Source organism: Papio anubis, chromosome 17 (assembly GCF_008728515.1).
Source record: "Papio anubis isolate 15944 chromosome 17, Panubis1.0, whole genome shotgun sequence".
Lineage (NCBI taxonomy): Eukaryota > Metazoa > Chordata > Mammalia > Primates > Cercopithecidae > Papio > Papio anubis.
The window spans coordinates 55763819-55786983 of record NC_044992.1 but is presented as its reverse complement, the minus strand read 5'-3'; the positions used below and the strand labels follow the sequence as shown (position 1 = coordinate 55786983).

The 23165-nt window shown below is 46.9% G+C and overlaps 2 protein-coding genes across 3 annotated transcripts in view; both read right to left on the bottom strand.

Moving 5' to 3' along the window:
- Nucleotides 1-80: 80 nt before the first annotated feature.
- LOC101021713 (translational activator of cytochrome c oxidase 1) lies at nt 81-7605 on the bottom strand. Its single transcript, XM_003913265.4, has 5 exons — nt 7109-7605; nt 3807-3913; nt 2000-2127; nt 982-1159; nt 81-644 (listed from the first exon to the last, which is right to left on the bottom strand). Exons 1-5 carry the CDS (start codon nt 7386-7388, stop codon nt 444-446), a joined length of 894 nt encoding a protein of 297 aa, XP_003913314.1. The 5' UTR covers nt 7389-7605; the 3' UTR covers nt 81-443.
- Nucleotides 7606-15154: 7549 nt separating this feature from the next.
- DCAF7 (DDB1 and CUL4 associated factor 7) overlaps nt 15155-23165 on the bottom strand; it is a 35838-nt gene continuing 27827 nt past the window's right edge. Inside the window, exons 7-8 of one of the 2 annotated variants that reach the window (XR_639272.1) lie at nt 20185-20422; nt 15155-15220 (exon numbers count right to left, since the gene is read on the bottom strand). Coding sequence is in view for 1 of the 2 variants with exons in the window: in XM_003913264.3 (XP_003913313.1) it covers nt 20250-20422 (173 nt within the window). In the remaining variant the exon portion in view is untranslated. Of the gene's footprint in view, nt 20423-23165 lie in introns of both variants that reach the window. The other variant, XM_003913264.3, reaches the window with a different exon arrangement.

Below are 23165 nucleotides of genomic sequence, written 5' to 3'. Positions count from 1 at the left end.
CTAGGGACTTGAAAGTTAGTCCAGAGGATCCCAACAGCTGGACACAAACTCAGGAAGACTCAAGAGCCATACAACAGCAATGCAGCAACCAATAATCACTGTTATTATTAACAGCAGTTTCTAGTACATAGTGCCTCAGGGCACTTACAATTCCCACAGAGGCCAGCTACCCAACATCAGAGTCTGACCAGCTGGGGGGTCCTGCCCTGCATCCAAGAGGGTGTCGGGACACTCATCCAGGTGGCTCTGAGACAGTAGCAGAGCTGACAAGGAGGCCCTACAAGTGAGATTCCTTTGGCTTCAAGGTCACAAGTCCTGGCTTTGGGCCTCCTGGTCTGCTGAGCCTCCCACCGGCTTTACTCTCAGAGATTGCTGCAGAAGCCTGTGTGCTGGAATGGGCTGCCACATTTCTAGGAAGGAACCCAGGAGCACATATAGCCTGGTTATTCAATGTTGTCATAGACGTGAATCACATCCTCGTGGTTGCCGAGAGCCTGGATGAGATGAGCAGCCTGTTCCAGGTCGGGCTCGGCCAGCTGCACCTTTGAGTTGGGGATGAACTCTAGTGCACAGGACACAGAACACAGGCCCAGGGAGTCCAGTTTCTTCCTCACTTGGTGCAGTGAAGAGGCATCACAAATAAACTAGGGATAAAGGAAAATCAGGAGGTGAGGAGCCAGAAGGTAATGAGACAAAGCAACACAGGACCTTGCAAAGTCCTGAATGTCAGTACTGGAATGGATCGCTGGGTTTGAGATCTTCACTGGCAGGGACATAATTTTCAATGTTTTGACTCTTTTTCACAGTCATCACGAGAGTCGGACCTATTCAGTATTCACTCAATAAATGTTTGTACAATATGTGAACTCTTTGTCTCATCCGTACCCTGGGGCACAGGAAGGAAGAAACCAAGAGGCATGTGTAAGGCATCTATCGTGGTCCTCCCGGCAGCCCACCAAACACCCATGTTTTCATGCTTACTTTAAAAACGTTCCTTTCTTCTTCGTCTTCAGTTTCCTTGACATCCTCAGCTCCTGCTTCAATTGCCAGCTCCAGGGCACGCTCTAGATTCACAGCCTTCTTCTCTCTGTCCTCCACTCCAACCACGATCACCCCCTTTTTGTCAAAAGAGTGACGAGCTCCTTCAGCCATCACTCCTCTGACAGGGAAGGAAACAGGCTGGCATGAGTGGATGCCTCTAGACACTCAGCCTCCATAAAGCTCATCATTCTATATCACTGTCTCTTTCTCACCCAGTCTATGGAGTACACACAGACATGGAGCAGATCGCTTCCTCAAGGAGAAAATGCAGCTGCTGCTGGATAAGGGAACAGCCCAAGAATGTTCCCACACTCAATTTTCTGCCCTGATTGCAGTCTGGAGGAAGCAGACTTTGCTCATCATTTCCTGTGCCATTAAGATGCCAGTCCTAGTGGAGCATTTTAAGATTTGGGCATTATATGGCTACAGATGGGGATAATAGGACAAAGATCCCCTTTCTACACCAATGAACAAGTCTTTGGGATTCTGCTAGTACAGACAACATTAAGGGAAAGTCAATTAACTCACTGGATTCTGCTAAGGAGGAAGTGTGCTTAAAACCTGAAACATGGCCAGGTATGGTGGCTTCCAGCACTTTGGGAGGCTGAAGCAAGTGGATCACCTGAGGTCAGGAGTTTGAGACCAGCCTGGCCAACATGGTGAAACCCTGTCATCTCTACTAAAAATACAAAAATTAGCTGGGCGTGGCTGTGGGTGTCTGTAATCCCAGCTACTCAGGAAGCTGACGCAGCAGAATCACTTGAACTCAGAAGGTGGAGGTTGCAGTGAGTCGAGATCATGCCATTGCACTCTAGCCTGGGTGACAAGAGTGAGACTCCATCTCAAAAAACAAAAAACAAAACCCTGAAACACTAGCAGAGATCAACAGTACTTGCCTTGCAGAGAATTGGAACATAAAGGCTCTGTCCCCTACCACTCCCCACAGACACACACTTACCCATTCTTATTCAGGATATGTCTAATGTCTGATTGACACTTGTGGCCACTGTTAGATAATGCCTCAATGAGCAGAGAAGAGCCACCAGGGCCCCGACACGCATACAGCAAATACACGTCCTTGGTTTTCTGCAATAAACAACACAAGCACATTTTCCTGTTTCCCAATTCCCTCCCACATGTCAGCCCAGAACCACAAGTATTGCAAAACTAACTTCGTGGGATGGGCTCTCTAGGCTGGAGCCTGAGCTCTCAATCTTTATTTTTGTCCCCACCCTCTGAGAGGAAACCCTAGAACCAACTTTTGAGGTAACGGGAAGTACTACCCCTAACTTGGAAGGAGTGTTTCTCTGGTCCCTGAACAATCCATCAGCCCTTCCTCAGCTTTGCTTCCTACCGTCCCTAACCAAATGTCACATCTAGTCCCCACCCACTCCCACTCAGACTCATCCTCTTACACTGCCATCCTGTAAGAAACCCACCGGTCAAGTCTCAAGGCTCCTACCCTGGGCTGCTGAGTACTGCTGTGAAAAATCACACACCTAGGCCTTGTCATAAGAGCTGCTGAAAACAGCATGGTCTCAAAAATCAAACAATTAATCCAGAGCTCTAGGGACTAATCTCTTCTGGACCTTCCATGCCCCTACTCATCCCTTGTCCATGTATTCAATATTCCCCACTCCAAGCACCCTGTCCTGCAACTTTCCAGGAATTCTTAACTCATAACTTCTCCCTTCCTCTTTCACAAAGGAAAAAAGGGCCACTAGGTGGGGAAAATAGTTGCTGTCTCCACCTCCTTCTCTGCACCACGGCCTACGTGAAGGCAGTAAGCATAATGGTTAGAGCACAGGCTCTAAAGTCTGACTATCTGGTTTCAAGTCTGTCATTTTCTATGTGACCTGAGTCAAGTCACCTAACCTTTCTGTGCCTCAATTTCTACTTACGGTGGTTTTCAGGATTCGATGAGATAACACACACACAGTTTTATCCATGCTTAGCCTGCAGGAAGCACTCAATAACTATGATCTATTAAGATAACTATTACTTCCTCAGAGCCTCCCTACCTGCCCCAGAGAAAGGTGTACCCTCATGTGGACTCTATATACCTGCCCCTCCCACCATCTCTATCACCCCCACCCTCTCTCTTTCTACTGGCTTTTCTCCTTTAGGGTATAAACATCTGAGAAACAAAACCTTCCTCAACCTAACATAAGGGCTTTCTCCCACACTGCCCCTTCTTTCTATAATACCTCATCTCCCTACAACTTGGCTGAGCAGTCCCGGGCTGTATGGCCCTGCATGCTGCCTATGCATCCTACTCCCAGTTGTGCCCCTAGAACAAATGACCAAGGACAGTGAGCTCCCAGAAGCCTCTAGGCTGAGGGCGTCAACTACATTGCTACCCTTCTCTCTGATAATTTTTTTTTTTTTTTTGAGACAGAGTCTCGCTTTGTTGCCCAGGCTGGAGTGCAGTGGCGCGATCTCGGTTCACCGCAAGCGGTGCCTCTTGGGTTCAAGCAATCCTCCACCTCAGCCTCCCAAGTAGCTGGGATTATAAGCATGTGCTACCATGCCCAGCTAATTTTTGTATTTTCAGTAGAGATAGAGTTTCACCGTGTTGGCCAGGCTGGTCTCCAAACTCCTGGCCTCAAGTGATCCACCCACCTTAGCCTCCCAAAGTGCTGGGATTACAGTCGTGAGCCACTGCACTTGGCCCTCTCTGATAATTTAAGGTGTGTTTGGTGGCTATCTAGACATGAGCCCTGTAGGGGCTGTGATCAATAAAAAGCATGTCAAACAGTACGCACCTCCATTTTCAGCGCTGCCTCAATCGTTGACTTGGGCATATGTTTGCTGCGACACACCTCTAAAATATTGGCCAGGTTGCTGTTGTGCTCAGGGTTGGGGCCTCCTTCTGAGATTTAAAGAAAAAACAAAGAGTGAGCAAAGACATCTCATTACAACATGGGAGAAAAAAAGGGATTTCCAGCCCCACCAAGCCAACGGATTGGCAAATCCCCATTTAGCTCTCAGTTACTTTAGAATACCTTAACTAGTGTTTGAGTGGGATATGGAGAAGTATTTTGGGGTTTTTTTTGTTTGCTTTTTGAGATGGCATCTCACTCTGTTGCCTGGCTGGAGTGCAGTGGTACGATCTTGGCTCACTGCAACATCCACCTCCTGGGTTCAAGTGATTCTCCTGCCTCAGCCTCCCGAGTAGCTGGGATTACAGATGCACGCCACCATACCCAGCTAATTTTTCTATTTTTAGTAGAGACCCGGTTTTGCCATGTTGGGTCAGGCTGGTCTCGAACTCCTGACCTCAGGTGATCCACCCACCTTGGCCTCCCAAAGTGCTGGGATTACAAGCGTGAGCCACTGAGCCCAGCCCGGAGAAGTATTTTGGAAAAGTACTTTGTTTTTTTTTTTGAGACAAAGTCTCACTTTATCACCCAGACTACAGTGCAGCGGCATGATTTTGGCTCAATGTAGCCTCAGCCTCTGGGGTTCAAGCAATCCTCCTGCCTCAGCCTCCCAAGTAGCTGGGACCACCAGCGTGCACCACCACACCCAGGTAATTTTTTAAAATATTTTTTGTAGATTCAGGTTTTCACCGTGTTGCCCAGGCTGGTCTCAAACTCCTGAGCTCAAGTGATCTGCCTGACTCGGCCTCCCAAAGTGCTAGGATTACAGGCGTGGGCTACCACGTCTGGCCAGAAAAGACCCTTTTCTTGTTTTGTTTTTTTTTTTGTTTTTTTTTTTAAGACAGAGTCTCACTCTGTCATCCATGCTGGAGTGCAGTGGCATGATCTTGGCTCATCTTGGCTCACTGCAACCTCCCCCTCCCGGGTTCAAGGGATTCTCCTGCCTCAGCCTCCTAAGTAGCTGGGATTACAGGTGCCTGCCACCACACCCAGCTAATTTTTGTATTTTTAGTAGAGATGAGGTTTCACCACGTTGGCCAGGTTGGTCTTGAACTCCTGCCTCAAGTGATCCACTCGCCTTGGCCTTCCAAAGTGCTGGGATTACAGGCATGAAGTACTGTGCCTGGCCAGAACCTTCTAATTCATTGTCTTTAGGGATGGTTTTCATTCTGCTATGTTTTAGCAATCTCCACTTTGTGTCAGATGAAGAAGGGACATAGATGGTAACAATACTTCCTGGACTCATTACTGCTTACTCTACTACTTTGTGCATAATAAAAATAATTTTATTTTATTACTATTTTTGAGACAGAGTCTTGCTCTGTTGCCCAGGCTGGAGTGGGCAATCTGCAGTGGCGCAATCTCGGCTCACTGCAACCTCCGCCTCCTGGGTTCACGCCATTCTCCTGCCTCAGTCTCCTGAGTAGCTGGGACTACAGGCGCCCGCCACCAAGCCCAGCTAATTTTTTTTTTGTATTTTTTTAGTAGAGATAGGGTTTCACTGTGTTAGCCAGGATGGTCTCAATCTCCTGACCTCGTGATTCGCCCACCTCAGCCTCCCAAAGTGTTGGGATTACAGGTGTGAGCCACCGCGCCCTGCACTTTGTGCATAATTATTGAAATGTTCACATGACATTGTAATCTGAGGGTAGGGGCTATATTTCATCATCTTTGTAGTACTAGTGGCATGCCTGGTACAAAATAAACACAATTAAGTTGGTTGAACTTGGGCAGGGTGCAGTGGCTTACGCCTGCAATCCCAGCACTTTGGGAGGCCGAGGCGGGCAGATCATTTGAGGTCAAGAGTTTGAGACCAGCCTGGTCAACATGGTGAAACCCGGTCTCTACTAAAAATACAAAAAAATTTAGCCAGGCATAGTGGTGCACACCTGTAGTCCCAGCTACTCTGGAAGCTGAGGCAGGAGAATCACTTGAGCCTGGGAGGTGGAGGTTGCAGTGGGCTGAGATCATGCCACTGCACTCTACCCTGGGTGACAGAGTGAGACTCTGTCTCAATAAATAAATAAATAAATAAATAAATAAATAAATGTTGCTTGAACTTAATGTCAAGAATTTTGAAGAAAAGGAAGCAAACAAATACCAGGCATGAGTTGAGGGGGTAAATGAACATTAACTGAATGCCTATTATGTGCCATAAACCATAAACTACCTCAAGGTGGGTATTACCCTTGTTTCACAGAAACTCAACAAAGTTAAGCCACTTGTTCAAGGTCATAAGTTAGTCAGTGACAGAAACCAGGTCTTCCTGACTCCAAAGTCCATAGTTTCTCTTTTTTTTTTTTTTGAGATGGAGTCTTGCTCTGTCACCCAGGCTGGATGGAGTGTAGTGGAGCAATCTCGCTTATTGTAGCCTCCAACTCCTGGGTTCAAGCGATTCTCCTGCTTCAGCCTCCTGAGTAGCTGGCATTACAGGTGTGCACCACTACACCCAGCTAATTTTTTTTTTTTTTTTTTTGTATTTTTAGTAAAGACGGGGTTTCGCCATGTTGGCCAGGCTGGTCTTGAACTCCTGACCTCAAGTAATCTGCCTGCCCCTGGCCTGCGATTACAGACTGAGCCACTGCGCCCAGTCCAAAGTCCATGCTTTCTACAGGACTTTTCCTTTACTCCTACAAATCTCTGGCCCTAAATAGAAAAAAAGCCTTTTCACTGTGGCGACCTAAGGGAGAAAAGACATGGTTGCAAATCTACCTTCCAAGGAAATGTATCTTGGGGAAACATTAATGAAGCAAACTAAGGCCTAAGCACTTAAATGATAGCTTTACTCAGTGCCCCTGCCACAACAAATAAGGTACTTGAGGCGACGTCAGAGGAGTTGATTTGTCTCTTCAGGAGAGTCACACATCTGCCCTGACTCTTAGGACTTGTTTCTATTAAGTACCTAGCTAGACCAGGATGAAGTCACTTCTACCTTACCGGCTTATCTTCTCAAGAGCAGCTCCCTCTCTGACAAACTGGCCAGATGCTCAGCGTCTGGAAAGGTGAGTGAGGACTTCAAACGTAGGTAGGTGTTTTGAGGATTTATGAGGCGGGCAATGGTGGGTACTGGGAAAGGAAAACAAAGTGAAGGGCCGGAGATCTAGGTGGGCCCAACTCCAAGTGGCAAGCGAGGCTGTGAGCACTGAGAGGGCAGCGGCAGCTAGTGGTGGGTGACAGGGTCTCACCTTTCACTGCCAGGCGGATGTTCAAACAGAGTTTGGAGAAGATGCGACTTCTTTCGACGTCCTTCGGACCCTTGATGTGCCTGACTTTGGACCACTTGTTGTGCCCGGCGGGGACAGCCGCTGTGAGGTGCAGCGTCCTGCCCGGTGCGGCACCGCAGCCCCGGGGCTCGGAGTGGGAGGGCCGGGGGTCACGCGGAGAAGCTGCCCCGACCCCAGGGCCTCGTGCCAGCAAGCATCGGGCAGCGGCCCTGCTTAGGCTGGCAGCAGCCCAAGCCGCCATCGGTCCCGACCCTGGGGTTCAAGCTGCTAGCAGCAGCGGCCAGCGCCGGCCCGTCTCTTCCACCGCCGGAACAAGCAGATCCGGACTCCGCGGCTGCCTGTGCTGGACACCTCAGACCCAAAGGCTTGGGCCCGCCCGGGGCGGCCCAACAGCTAATGACCCTGCACCGTCCCCGCGGCAGCCGGGACTGGGGGCCCTTGATGGCGTAGCACACTTCCTTTACCGGGTTCGCTCCAAAAACAAGTCCCCACTGCCCGCAAAGTCCGTTCCGCGGCTGCACAGTACTCGCTCCTCTCTCGCTCTTGAGCCGAGCTAGTTAGTGCTCAAGCCCTCCCGGTTGCCTAGAGAGCGCCGGACTTTGTTTCTCATAATAGTCTAGTGGAGACACATCTGAGTTATGAAACTGACTTGGCTTCCAAATTTCTGCCTAAATCTGAGAAAGGCCAGAATGATAAATATTTTGTTGTTGCCTCATTTTACTGGCAAAGAAACCGCTGCCAGAGAAGTGAATTGGCCAAACGTTTAATCTCTCTGAACGTCCTCCCTATTTACAAATAAGGATCTAATATTTGCTTTATCAACATAGGAAGGTTGAAAACACAAAATGAGCCCTTAGAGCTTTAAAGTAATAAAGTTTTATGTAAATAGCTACAGTGCACTTAAGCCCCTAAATGCAAGAGATGGTTTGGGACAGACTCAGATGAGTCACAGGCCTTTAGGAGAAGGAGAATGATCAGACAAGCCTTTTGGAGCTAAACTCCCCCTCTTCATTTTCTCTCTGCTGTCTCGAAAGAGAAAACCGAATCCATTAGAAGACGGAGAGAAACAAAGCGGCAGCTGCTGAAAAGCTTTGTAGTGACTTCCGTGCTGGTGAGATGAACTCCAAAGGGCATGACGTATCCGGTAGAGAAGCAGGACAGCCGGGCGCGGTGGTTCACGCCTGTAATCCCAGCACTTTGCGAGGCTGAGGCACGCGGATCACTAGGTCAGGAGTGCGACACCAGCCTGACCAACATGGTAAAACCCCGTCCCTACTAAAAATACAAAAAAAAGTAGCCGGTCGTGGTGGCGCGTGCCTGTAATCCCAACTACTCAGGAGGCTGAGGCAGGAGAATCGCTTGAACCCGGGAGGAGGAGGTTGCAGTGAGCCGAGATCCCGCCACTACACTCCAGCCTGTGCGACAGAGCGAGACTCCATCTCAAAAAAAAAAAAAAAAAAAAAAGAAGCAGGACAGTGTGAAGTTCAAGCTTGTGCCCTCTGCGTTTAGGCTGGGTGGCTTCAAACCCTGGTTGTTCCATTTTCTAGTGTATCCTTGGGCAAGTACCTTTACTTTCCTGTTTGTTTCCTTACCTCTAGAATGGCCTTGTGAGAACTAAATGGGATAACGGATGCAAAGCACAAAAGCATAGATTTTACATTTTTTATTATATAAGAACCTTCATGGGATGGTGGCTCACGCCTGTAATCCTAGCACTTTGGGAGGTCGAGACCAGCAGATCACTTGAGGTCAGGAGTTTGAGACCAGCCTGGTTAACATGGTGAAACCCCGTCTCTACTAAAAATACAAAAATTAGCCAGGTGTGGCGGGTGCACATAGCCCTTCATACACGCTTGTACCTTAGCACTTACCTTTTAAAAAAATATCAAAATGTTTATATCTGTTTCTACCATAATACTAAATTCTTTGAGAGTAGGACTGTACTTTCTATGCCCAACACAATTCTCATTTTTAAAAAAATAAACAGCTTTGATATATTTCACATATACAAATCACCAATTCAAAGTGTACAATGGGTTATAGAATATTCAGAGCTGTGCACAATTGAGTTTACATTTTCATCATCCCCCAAAGAAGTCCTGTAGCCATTAGCAATCACTCCCTCTTTCCCCCCAATTCCTGCAGCCCTGGGCAATCACCAATTTACTTCTGTCTCTGTGGGTTTGCCTCTTCTGAACATTTAATATGAATGGGCCCACACACTATGTGGCCTTTTGTAACTGGCTTCTTTCACTTAGCATGATGTTTTCAGGATTCTTGCATGTTGTAGCATGTATCAGTATTTCATTTCTATTGCCAAATAATATTCCATTGTATGGATATACCATGTTTTATTTATCCATTCATCAGGCAAGGACATATGGGTTGTTTTCACCTTCTATGATGAATAATGAGGCTGTGAACATTCATATCCATATTGCTGTGTGGACATATGTTTTCACTTCTTTTTTTTTTTTTTTTTTTTTTTTTTGAGACGGAGTCTTGCTCTGCCACCCAGGCCGGAGTGCAGTGGCACAATCTCGGCTCACTGCAAGCTCCACCTCCCTAGTTCACGCCATTCTCCTGCCTTAGACTCCGGATTAGCTGGGACTACAAGCGCCTGCCACCACCCCCGGCTAATTTTTTGTATTTTTTTAGTAGAGACAGAGTTTCACCATGTTAGCCAGGATGGTCTCGATCTCCTGACCTCATGATCCACCTGCCTCGGCCTCCCAAAGTGCTGGGATTACAGACATGAGCCACTGCACCCGGCCTGTTTTCACTTCTTTTATTTATACACCTAGGAGTGGAATTGCTGGGTCATATCATAACTATGTTTAACCTTTTGTGGGATTGTCAGACTGTCTTCTAAAATGGTTGTATCATTTTACATTCCCACCAGCAATAGATGAGGGTTTAATTTCTCCATATCATTAATTTTTTTTTCTGCTTTGTTACCCAGGCTGGAGTCCAGTGGAGCAGTCATAGCTGACTGCAGCACAGAACTCCTGGGCTCAAGCGATCCTGCCATCTCAGTCTCCCAAGTAGATGAGATTACAGGGTGCGAGCCACTGGCTAAATTTGTTATTCTTTTTGACTACAGCTATCACTATCCTTGTGAGTGAGAAGTGTTATCTCATTGTGGTTTTGATTGTATTTCCTGAATGACTACTAATGGTAGGCATCTTTTCATGTGCTTATCAGCCATTCACAGCCATTCATATATAGTATTACTTTAATTTTAAAATAGTTTATTCAGGCCTGGCGTGGTGACTCACGCCTGTAATCCCAGCACTTTGGGAGGCCGAGGTGGGCAGATAATGAGGTCAGGAGATCGAGACCATCTTGGCTAACATGGTGAAACCCCGTCTCTACTAATAATACAAAAAATTATCCAGGTGTGGTGGCACGTGCTTGTAGTCCCAGCTACTCAGGACTGGCTGAGGCAGGAGAATCGCTTGAACCCAGGAGGCACAGGTTGCAGTGAGCCGAGATCGCACCACTGCAGTCCAGCCTGGGCGACAGAGCGAGCCTCCGTCTCAAAAAAATAAATAAAAAATAAAAAATATATATATATATAATTATATTTACTTTGAGAAGCAAAAATCAAATTAATGGAATTTGTAATCACAAATAAGTGTAGAGGCTAAAACAAGGTTTGAGACTGCCCTAGTCCAGTCAGCCTGAGACCAGCAGGGGAAACCTACAGTCCCACTGAGTTAGGCTTATCAGCTCACTGCAACAAGGGAGACTGCACACCAGAGGAATGGTGAAGTGTCTCACCAAATAAAAAGATTGTTATAGGATTATGGGGAAGGGTGGAGGTTAGGTGAAAAATTAGAGTTAGGCACAAAGAAACACAGACCTGTGTGAAAGGGGGATCAAGATCAGCTGGACTACAAAGTGAACCCAGGGGATCAGTTTCCCTGGAAAGTACAAAGTCAAGATAAAAGTGGAATGTCGTGTTCAGAAACCCCTGCTCTGAAGCGCAATACCTGGCCTGGAAATCAAGGCTGCTTCTCTATGTCAAAGTGACTCAGCTCCTCCAAGCAAGACTGCAAGCCTTAATTCTCACACAATTGCAAACAGCAAACTCCGTCAGCCTATGATTTTGGAGAACAAAGTTTCTTGGTGATTTTTAAAGTAGTCACGGCCGGGCGCGGGTGGCCTGCTGTAATCCCAGCACTTTAGAGGCCGACGGGATGGATCACGCAGGTCAGGAGATCGAGAGACTATCCTGGTCAACACGGTAAGGAAACCCGCCTCTACTAAAAAATACAAAATCAGGCCAGGCGAGGTGGCAGGCGCTCTCGTAGTCCCAGCTACTCGGGAGGCTGAGGTGCAGCCGGCATGAACCCAGGAGATCTGAGTGCCCAGAAAGAGCCGGAGATCTGGCCACTCGCACTCCAGCCTGGGCGACAGTGACGCGACCCGGCCCCAAAAGCCGCTCCACCGGAGTCGCGTCCTGACACTTTATGTCACAAAAGAAAGTTGCAGTGCATGCTTGGTAGAGGCACCATATCCGCCGAATCACAGCTCTGTCCTTTATCTGGTTCAAAGGAATCTTAGATGAATGCTGGTACAGATTTTAACTCTCTCAGTCTGAGTTAATAGCCACCTTTCAAGATAAATTCATAGTTGACTGAACCATCTCTGAGGCCTGGTTGTCAGGATCATTGAAATCACTTAATTAGCCTTGGAAGCTAAAGACTGGCTAAAAGTATCATTCCATTAGGTTTGACCATGTGTTGTCCAGTACTAACAGCTCTCAATGAATGAGATTACATTAGCTATTAGTCCACATACTTAGCCGATTTGCTGGTATGGCTGAGATATAATTATTCACTACTTCACTTCCTATGCCAGGGTACACAGGAAGACTACATTTCTTGACTCGACCTTCCTTGCAGTTGGCAGATAGGAGAAGTAAGCCACTTCCAGGTCCATCCTGAAAAATGCACTTTTTCCCACCCCCCAATAAGCAACCTGGAGGTCACACGCTTATTTTTATTTTTTTGAGATGGAGTCTCACTCTGTTGCCCAGGCTGGAGCGCAGTAACGTGATCTTGGCTCACTGCAAGCTCCGCCTCCTGGGTTCAAGCGGTTCTCCTGTCTCAGCCTCCTGAGTAGCTGGGATCACAGGTGCGTGCCACCATGCCTGGCTAATTTTTGTATTTTTAGTAGAGACGGGGTTTCACCATGTTTGTCAGGCTGGTCTTGAACTACTGATGTCGTGATCCGCCCGCCTTGGCCTCCCAAAGTGCTGGGATTATAGGCGTGAGCCACTGCACCGGGACAGGTCACATGTTTAGATGACGTAGCTGCAACTTGGAAGAAGGCTGATCAACCTCCAGAGGACATTTTTTTTTGAGATGGAGTCTTGCTCTGTTGCCCAGGCTGAAGTGCAGTGGTGCGATCTTGGCTCACCGCAACCTCCACCTCCCAGGTTCAAGCTATTCTCCTGCCTCAGCTTCCCAAGTAGCTAGGACAACAGGCATGCACCACCATGCCTGGCTAATTTTTGTATTTTTAGTAGAGACAGGGTTTCACCATGTTGGTAAGGCTGGTCTCGAACTCCTCACCTCAAGCTATCTGCCCCTATCATCCTCCCAAAGTGCTGGGATTAGAGAGTTGAGCCACTGCACCCGGCCTAGAGGACTTTGTGTAAGCAAAAAATAAGCTTCTGTAGTGCTCAGTTTCTGAGATTTGGGGGTTTGTTGCTGCAGCTTAGCCTAGCGTATAAATAGTATTACTCTGTTTTCTCCTTAAAAACCAGAGAGCAGGTCTCATGTATTTCTCACAAAATACACACTGTCAGACCATATAGCAGCACAGTTCCAACAGGACCAGTAGGTACTCATAAAATTTAAATTCTCGGCTGGGCTCGGATTACACGCCTGTAATCCCAGCACTTTGGGGGGCCAAAGTGGGTGGATCGTCTGAGGTCAGGAGTTTGAGACCAGACTGACCAACATGATGAAACCCCATCTCTACTAAAAATACAAAATTAGCCAGGCGTGGTGGCACATGCCTGTAGTCCCAGCTACTCGGGAGGCTGAGACAAGAGAATCCCTTGAACCCGGGAGGCAGAGGTTGCGATAAGCCAAGATTGCGCCATTGCACTCCAGCCTGGGCAACAAGAGCAAAACTCTGTCTGAAAAAAAAAATTAAATTCTCAAGAGCAAATATTTCCCTTCACAGATCCACTGCCACCAGCTCCATGTTAGCTGACACAATGGAAGGTACTTATCGAATACTGGTTCACTGAACCAATCAGTTTGCCTTTCTTCTCTTCCTTCACAGTGGCCCAACATGAACAAAAGAATAAAAATAAAAATAAATGGGGGTAGTATTTCATCCAGAACACGCTGCATTTGACTAGCGGTGGGATAGGAACTCCTTCCCCACCCTACTATGTGGGGCATAGGTTTGGGCAATTAGCAGGGACTTGGACATTTCCAGTCAGCCATCAGAACCTATCCAAACCCAAAAGATCTGGGAGTTATTTCTCTGTCCTCCTTCACAGCCAATACATTACTGAATGCTGATGACTGCATCCCTCTTCACTTGTGCCCTGTCCTCTCCATCCTTGCCGCAGCTGCTGCTGCCGCTGCCACCTTAGTTTGCCTTAGTTCAGGGTTTGGTTTTCTCTCACCCTATTATAAGAAGGCAGAGGCACTTTTTCATTGCCTCCCCTTCTAAAATGCAATTCTGATGACTCCTCTCTGTGTATATTTTCCAGGATCATACAGGAGTGTAATGTCTAAAATTTCTGCAAAGCATGAGACTTTCCCTGCCCTGGCTCCTGTATACCTCTCTAGCTACATTTCCCACTATTCACCCCACCTCAACCTGCAATTCTCTAAATATGACCATACTTTCTTGCCTCTACAGATTTGCACATGGGTGTTCCCTCTGCCTTAAGGACATTCCCTACTCCCAGAGAACTCCTGCTCAGCCTTCCAAACGCAGCTTAGGCATCCATCTTGAGTTGTTTTCGCTGACCCCATGCGGCTCCCTCCCAGGCAGAGGTGATCGCCTCCTCCTGAGGGGTGATGCCTAAACACATCCATTATTGCACAACAATGCAAGAATTTGGATTTTTTTGTTTTGTTTTTGTCTTTTAAAAATTAATTTGGGCGGGGGGGGTAGGGATAAAAGACTACCAATTGGGTACAGTGTACACTGCTCAGGTGATGGGTACACCAAAATCTCAGAAATCACCATTAAAAAAACTTATTATCCACATAACCAAAAACCACTTGTTCCCCCAAAACTATTAAAATAAATGTCAGGCGCAGTGGCTCATGCCTGTAATCCCAGCACTTTGGGAGGCTGAGACAGGCAGATCACGAGGTCAGGAGTTTGAGACCAACCTGACCAACACGGTGAAACCCTGTCTCTACTAAAAATACAAAAATTAGTTGGGTGTGGTGATGCGTGCCTGTAATCTCAGCTACTCAGGAGGCTGAGGCAGGAGAATAGCTTGAACAGGGAGGTGGAGGTTGCAGTGAGCCGAGATTGTGCCACTGCACTCCAGCCTGGGTGACAGAGTGAGACTCCATGTCAAATAAATAAATAAATAAATAAATAAATGCCAAAAAAAAATTTGTCTTAGATCTCAGTCTGGCTAAAAAAAATTTTTTTAAATAAAAATTACTGATTGATTGAGACAGGGTCTTGCTATGTTGCAAAGGTGGTCTTGAACTCCTGGCCTCAAGTGATGCTCCCACCTCAGCCTCCCCCATGCCTCAGCTGGAATCACAGGCCCAGCCACAGGTATTTATGTCAATGTCTCCTCTGGTAGACTGCAACCAACTTGAGGCCCATGTCCCCTGGCAGAGAGGAGGTGCTCCACTGAATAACAAGTGAATGACCAAACAGGATATAAAAGGTGATGAGTAGACTGCCCGGCTCGGGCTGGGGCACTGCCACTGTCTATGGAACATGACCAAAGTGACAAAATGGGAAGAACTGAATTCGTCACAAAAAGCAATTCAGTCAATCTATACATGTTCAAGTTTTATTACAAAGTATGATGGGCAGAAAATACGGTACTTCTTATACAGGAGGCTGAAACAGAATGAAAGGGTGAAAATTAGGTTTAATTTACTTAGGAAACAAGAAATAGAAAGTCATAGCTATAACACTCCACTTTCAGGTGCCCTTGAAGTAGCCTTCAATGGAGATTCCCCCATAGTTGTTTCACAGCACAGTGTTAAAATTTTATTACAAGCCCTGTGTACAATCAGTCCTGTGAAAATATTTATAAAAGAAAAATATTACAGTACAGTTCTGCAAGGGGCAGCTTCCTCTCCACCTGACCATGGATGCCACAAAACCTATAATATAGAGGGAAAGTTTAAATATATAACAAGAATGGAAGTTCAGACATACTAGGCTAAAGGGCACATAAATGGATCAGTTAGAGCTTAACATTTCAGAGCAAGAAATCTCCATTTTCTACACAGAGGTTTACACAATCATGCTACAAATTCACTCTGGGTGGGGTGGGGAAGGAAAGTCACTGACAAGAGGGGTAATAAAATACACAGGAACCAAAGCAAGTGAGTCGGACTCAACTAAAGCGATTCAAAGCTTCAGCTCAACAATTTTCATAACACATGGTACACCATAATCAACCCCAGATGAGAACATTTCTTTTAAATAGTAGATATCACAAGTTCATAATCACTGGGTTCTTCCAAAGGTGGGTGCCTATAAACTTTCCAGCTGTTACATACTGTCAACATATTTCTTCTTGAGTTTAAACTTTCTTAAGCTTATTTGTTTCTGGTTGGATATAATACCAGTCCAAGTCTCTTTGGGAAGGCACCTGCATGTTCCCATATTTTAAAAATGACATCCAGAAAGTAGCCTGAGAGGACCTGGCCCATCCCATGTGGCCACACATTTGACTTTGACCATTAGCAGCAGTGATACCGTGGGAGGGGGAGAGGGTGCAGGTGGGTGAAGTGGGCAAGGCTCTGCAACACGGGACGCTCTCAGGAGCTGGCCCAGCCAGGACCTGGCCCAGGGTTCACAGTGACTTTACTCTGCTCCACCCTCTTCCCTGGGAAAACCAATCTAAGTATCAAGAATGACCTTCCTTCTTCGTCCTGGAGTACACACAGTAAAGGGAAAAGTCTACTTTGAGGCTTCTACTTCAATGGTCTCCCCTACCCCAAGCCAGGAATGGAAGAGGTTGCCATATTCTCAAAGAAGGGAAGGTAGAGGGACAGTACTGGGCTGCCCTCCCACATGTGGTAAACCCTGCAGCTCCTACATGTCTTCATGGCCCAGGAATTCAAGGCCCAGGGGCAGCAGGAAGAAACAGTGGAAAGGCAAGGGGAAGAGAAAAGAGAAAAAGGAGGGGAAAGTCTGCATAACTGTTATAACCTCTGCTTCTCCTGCTCTGTAACAAACCCAGAACCAAGAAGAGCCATGGTCTGGAACAATCATGGGACCCCCAACGCCTGTAGGTTTTTTACCACCAAGTATCACCCATGGCTGCTCTGAGCTGTCATCTTGTTCCCATAGATACCTAGCATCACAGATGCCCAATTTATGGCCCAGGAAGGCTGACCCAGGCTAAGGGCAGTCTCACTCCACAGTCATACAATGGACAGTCTGAATGTTTTCCTACCCCAGACCTTCACTGACCTCTACTATTTCCTCCTCTGATTTAAAGAAAACATTTTTATTTTCTCCTGCATCCTACATCTCCTCCTAAAATTTCGGCCCTAGTAGGAGTCTGAATTTTTTATTTCTTCCTGAATCTTAGCCAGTTCTCTGACAGCCAATCCTGGATTTATAAGAAATTTTTGCCCAGTTATTTTTATTTTATTTTTTTGAGACGGAGTCTTGCTCTGTTGCCCAGGCTGGAGTGTAGTGGCACGATCTCGGCTCACTGCGAGCTCCGCCTCCTGGGTTCACGCCATTCTCCTGTCTCAGCCTCCCAAGTAGCTGGGACTACAGGCGCCCGCCACCACCCTTGGCTAATTGTTTTTGTATTTTTAGTAGAGACGGGGTTTCACCGTGTTAGCCAGGATGGTCTTGATCTCCTGACCACGTGATCTGCCTGCCTCAGCCTCCCAAAGTGCTGGGATTACAGGTGTGAGCCACCGTGCCCAGCCTCGCCCAGTTATTAAATATCTTCCCTCTTCAAGTCCTAACCTTGCAGGCTAATTCCTCCCTAGAAGAAGAGGATTCCAATGCTCCTGAGCATAAAAACTTCAGGTCCTTGAATGACCTGGACCCATTCTGAAGAAGGCTCTCTGGTGGTAGAGGCCTGAGGCCTCATTTATTCAGCACCTCCATCCTTCCGTCAGAACAGATGAGGACAATACAGGCAGCTGTGCCTCAGGCTGCCAAGAGCAAAAGGGCCATCACCAGCTGGGCCACAGCCTGGCGGAGCCTCCACGTGGGCTTCCTGGTAAAGTCCTAGCGGCTGCTCCTCCTGCAGTCAGCGAGAACAGATCCAGGGCCTCCCACCCAGTCTTGCTGGCTGTCAATTTGAGAACCTCAACAAATTACAGAGAGTTGTTTTTGCAACTACAACAGATCTGTGCTTTCTGGAGCATGGCTGGCTTAGAGGCTTTCTAAATCCTGAGACAGGAGAAATCCCCTCCTAAGTCATGGGTTGTCGGGCTGGTGAAGTAAAGGGAGGGTAAGAGAGCTGGGATTCAAAGACCAGCAACTCACCAACTGTGAGTATGTGTGTGTGCTTGCTTAGCGGGGTGGAGTCTCCCCTGGGTCCTCGGTGGGATTCAGGGGAAGACTGCACTGCAGGACCTAAGGAAGGATGACAGGGGCTGGGCGTCCACAGGGCAAGGGAAATCTCAAAAGTTGTTGGTTTCCAGAGTAAATATCTATCTTACGCAAATATACTCTAATTATTTTTTTCAAGTTGTTGTTTCTGAGTTCCAGCTGACAAATTCCACCATACAGACCAAGATTAGGTGCAGATCAGGAAAGGAATCTCAGAACTCAGTGGATGTAAGCCCTGCCTGGCAGACCAGCCCCTTCTACCACTGACTTCCATTTCAGACCATTCTCCACAAGAAGGAACTGATGGCCTCCTAAACAAGCAGCCATCAGCTTGGCCTTGCTACCCTTGAGAGAAGGACCCAGTAACCATTTCAAACACAACGAAAAGCAGAGGAGGGTTCTGACCAAGAACTGCTCGCTTTATATCTCCAAATGATGCAGTGCAAATCCAGTGGCAAATGCAGGAGAGGCAACTGCAAGCACATGGCCAGCCAGAGTCCTAAAATCAGAACAACAAAGTAAAAGGGTAGAAGGGGAAATACCCTGGCTAAAAAAGAGCCTTTTTCTTGGGACAGGTCCCTGTATGGTAAAGCAAACAGCTAGACTTTTGGCATACAATGACATCTACTTCTGAAAAGGAAGACTTAACCAAAAAAGCTTAAGGGCCCAGAAGAACAAAGTTCACTGTTTTGCTTCTCAAGCAGGTGAGAGCCAAAGAGGACAAAATCATCTCCTTCAGGCCCGCTACTCTACTAATCTCAGATGAGCAATTCAGAGGGACTTAAAAACCTCCAGGTTGGAGCAGAGCACAAGGAACCAGCCAACTTCTTCCCCCCCACCCCACCCCCTAGCACATCCCAAACTGCCTGCCCCAAGGGTTCATCTAACAGTGGAATCACACACTTGCTCCTCCATGGAACTCAGTCACGTAACGGAAAGACACCTGCGGCCTGCAAGTCAAAAGACAACTGCAGGCTACAAGTCCAATACTGCTCAGAACCTAACTGGGGGAGAGAGGGATTGGCAGGTGTGGGGAAAGCTCTTAACTGGCTAACCTTGGGGGTCTATAATTCCTTTTCCTTTTTTTTTTTTTGCCTCCCTTTTCATTACCCACAGTATAATGCTTTTTAGCTATCTATCCACCTGACAGCCCGGGATTGCCACAGTTGATCAGTCCATCTCTTATGTGAGGTCTTGTTCAGGGTTGGAAGCACAGGCAGGATGCCTCTGAGGAAGACTCTCTCACCTCAGAGCACTCAATCCAAAGAGTGCCCAATATACTACCAGGCACAGTAAACTCAACCAACAGAAGCACCGAAGTTCAACTCAGATATCATTCTTGCCTATCATTGAAAAGACACTAAGTGTAATGGCCTGGGGCTTATATTTGGAGGGAAAAACAGACTCTGAAAGAATGTACTGGAAATATGCTTGAAGTTAGCTTCCTGAAACAATTCCCCTCAAGTCAGGTACCCTGAGAGCCTGTCTCTCTCAGCTCTACCATGCTCCCAGTGGGAACCAATGGGGCTAGACAGTGGTGCTTCAGGGTAAACACAGGCTTCCTATGTCTGTTTAGAAGCTCAGAATGCCCTTGAGAGGAGCCAGGCTAAGAAAGGTGTGATGGTCAGTGGACTTCAGAGCACCAAGGTGGTTTGGACTCCCGGTCAGGTGTGTACTACTCAGGCAGTGACTCAAGAAGGCAAACTGCTCATGGGGCCAGGGGCCCAGTACCAGCTCCAGGCACTGAGGGAAGAGAAGAAGGTGCAAAGAGGGAGGACTATAAGACAAAGAAATGAGCCAGGAGATTAAAATTCTTCTCATAAAAAAATTAGCCTGATAGGTAACAAATATACAAAGTTAAAATTTGTTAAACACACTGATACTAGGAGAAAAGACAAATTGGTATTTGTTCCCACGTAAGTGCTAAACGAACATGGACATGGACGAGACGTGGGCTGCTGCCTTGGGCAGCAAACAGACAGAGACACCTGGGCAGAGGAATAGACACAGCCAGTGTGTGAACTGCTCCTCAACACAATGCCTGACAAACAAATATACACACATTTTTAATTGAGGAACCAAAGAAGAAGAGGAAAGGAGAGAAAATCTTAAAACTCAGCCCTGGGCTGAGGAGGCGCCACACAGCACTGAGTCTGCCACAGAGGGCGATGGGGTGACTGGCCAGGAACTCCTAGAGCAGCTTCTGGTAACAGTGGGTGCAAAGCAATGAAAGACATACTGGCCACTGGAAACATGTTTCTTCTTACTTTGGGGGTGGGGCAGAGGCAGGAAACACAAAAGCCCCTGCCTCGTGGGCACAGCGCCACCAACGCTACACTCTGAGTATCTCCAGGCAGTTGTTGTAGCAGATGGCGATCCAGTCGGGCTGAGTTGATGCCCACTGCACATTGTTGATCTCTCCTTCAGCTGTGTAGGCCAGGATAGGGTCCTCGATGGCTCGGGGCATTTGCTGGATGTCCCAGATGAGAGCCTGGTGGTCATCCGCTAGGGACAAAGAAAGCCAGCAAGCAGGGTCACAAGTGAGGCAATGGGGATGATGATCCCTGCATTTCAGAAGCAATTCACAGTTTGCAAAGCACGTACCCCCGTGACGGCGGTTCTATGTTAAGCCCCCATTTTATCGATGAGGAAACTGAGATTCAGAAATGTTAAGGCGCTATTCAGCCAAGTGAGTGGCAGAGCCAGAACTCAAATCCAGGCCCTGACTCCATCTCCCAGATGTCCCCAGGCTCTATCCACTGCACGAATGAGTCCTTCTCATCTGGGTCAGGTATCAGGAGTGGACAAGGGGATACCAAACATGTCATTTGTAGCCACTTAAAATACTTGAGTGGTTATAAAGATCCCTCCTGATCATTCAATATAATAAGAGCGTTTCTTCCCTGTTTGATGGGCATTTATGCTTCAGTGAGTTGTTATACAGAAGAAGACTGACAAAGTAGTGTTGGTATGTGCTGTTAAAAAATTCTTTCCTGGCCAGGCATGGTGGCTCACACCTGTAATCCCAGCACTTTGGAAGGCCGAGGCAGGCGGATCACTTGAGATCAGGAGTTCAAGACCAGCCTGGCCAACATGGTGAAACCCTATCTTTACTAAAAAAAAAAAAAAAAAAATTACAAATTAGCCAGATGTGGTGGTGCACACCTGTAATCCCAGCTACTCGGGTGGCTGAGGCAGGAGAATCGCTTGAACTCAGGAGGCAGAGGTTGCAGTGAGCCAAGATGGTGCCATTGCACTCCAGCCTGGGCAACAGAGTGAGACTTCATCTCAAAAAAAAAAAAAAAAAAAAAAAAAAATCCAAGAAAATAGCTATGGGAAACACCAGAAAGATGGTAATCACCTTAAATATATAAAAGCACATAAAAAATGACTAGAAGGAAATATATTAAAATGAGAATGATGGCAATACTAAGATGACAAGGTTAGGAGTTATGTTTACTTTTCTCTAGTTCCTAAGTGATCCGTAATGTGCTTATATAACTTTTTTTTTTTTTTTAAATGGAGTCTTGTTCTGTCACCCAGGCTTGAGCATAATGGTGCGATCTCAGCTCACTGTAACCAACGCCTCCCAGGTTCAAGCGATTCTCCTGCCTCGGCCTCCCAAAATGCTGGGATTACAGGCATGAACCACTGCACCCGGCCTATATTACTTTTATAATCAAAATAGTAAGTTAATTTTAAAAAAAGAAAAAAAAAGGCAATGGCCTTCAGAGCTGCAGTGTACCCTGACTCTGCCATACATTCTGATGAAAGCTGGTCTCACATACACAGAAAATCTGAATAAACTAAACCCTAATAGGCCAAATGTGGGCAATACCAGTCTCTGCCAAGGCCGCATAATCTGGGCCAGGTGCAAGATCCCTCTCCCAGGGATAATCAAGCCAAGAGGTCAGGGAATTGCACCTCTAAAGCACTAAGCCCCTTTTCCTCAATGCTCAACTGAGCACACTTGAGCAACAGTTCCTTCGGTGTTTGTGCAACACACAAAACAGCGAGCCAGACAAAGGGAGAAGCCAGGAGCAGAAAATGGGGCTTCTATGGGGCCAGTCCTACTTTCCATGAATAATGGATGACACCTTTCTTTTCTGCTTCTTGTATCCCTCCCTATCCACATCGCTGGGAAAAAAAAAAAAAAAAAAAAAGGGCAATAATGAAGAAGACAAACCACAATCTGAGGTACAGAAGGCAGCAGCAGGCCCCCAACTGCTCTTCAAGGAGACATACAGGCATGAGCAGAGGGCCAAAATCAGGAAAAGCTTCATGCTTTCCAAATAATGCTCAAATGGCAGAAAAACACCACAGTACATTGCTTCTTGGACTCCATAACGAATCTTGTCCATTATAAGGCTACTGATTAGTGAGGAGAAGAAAAAAAACACACTAAAAAAGTTAAGCAGTAAACCACCACAGGGCTAGGACAGAATCCTCTCAGTGCAAAAGGAAGAGGTATATAGTTGTATTTGAGGGCGTGGATGTACACCACCGAATGTATACCAAAAGGGTCTGGAAGGAGATACATTACCTGTTGACAGAGGTCATCTATGCAGAGTGGGATGGAGGCAGAAATGATATAGCAAGGAGAAAAGATGACCTTCACCTTGCTCTAAATATGCCTCTGTACTGTTTTCATTTTTAATATCAGATTCGCAGTATTTCTACAATAAAAGTGCATTGACAAACAGCATATTTTTCTTTTCTTTTTTTTCTGAGATGGAGTCTCACTCTGTCACCAGGCTAGAGGGTAATGGCACGATCTCAGCTCACTGCAACCTCCACCTCCTGGGTTCAAGCGATTCTCCTGCCTCAGCCTCCCAAGTAGCCGGGACTACAGGCGCGCACCACCATGCCCGGCTAATTTTTGTATTTTTAGTAGAGATGGGGCTTCACCACGTTGGTCAGGATGGTCTTGATCTCCTGACCTCATGATCCACCTGCCTCGGCCTCCCAAAGTGCTGGTATTACAGGCATGAGCCACTGCACCCGGCCTTTCTTTTCTTTTTTTAAACTTTATTTTAGAGGCAGAGTCTTCCTTGGTTGCCCAGGTTGGAGTGCAGTGGCACAATCATAGCTCACTGTAACCTCAAACTCCTGGGCTCAAGGGATCCTCTCACCTCAGCCTCTAAGTAGCTAGGACTACAGCAATTCACCACTACACCCAAATAGTTTTTTTAACTTTTTGTAGAGATGAGGTCTCACTATACTGTCCAGGCTGGTCTCGAACTCTTGG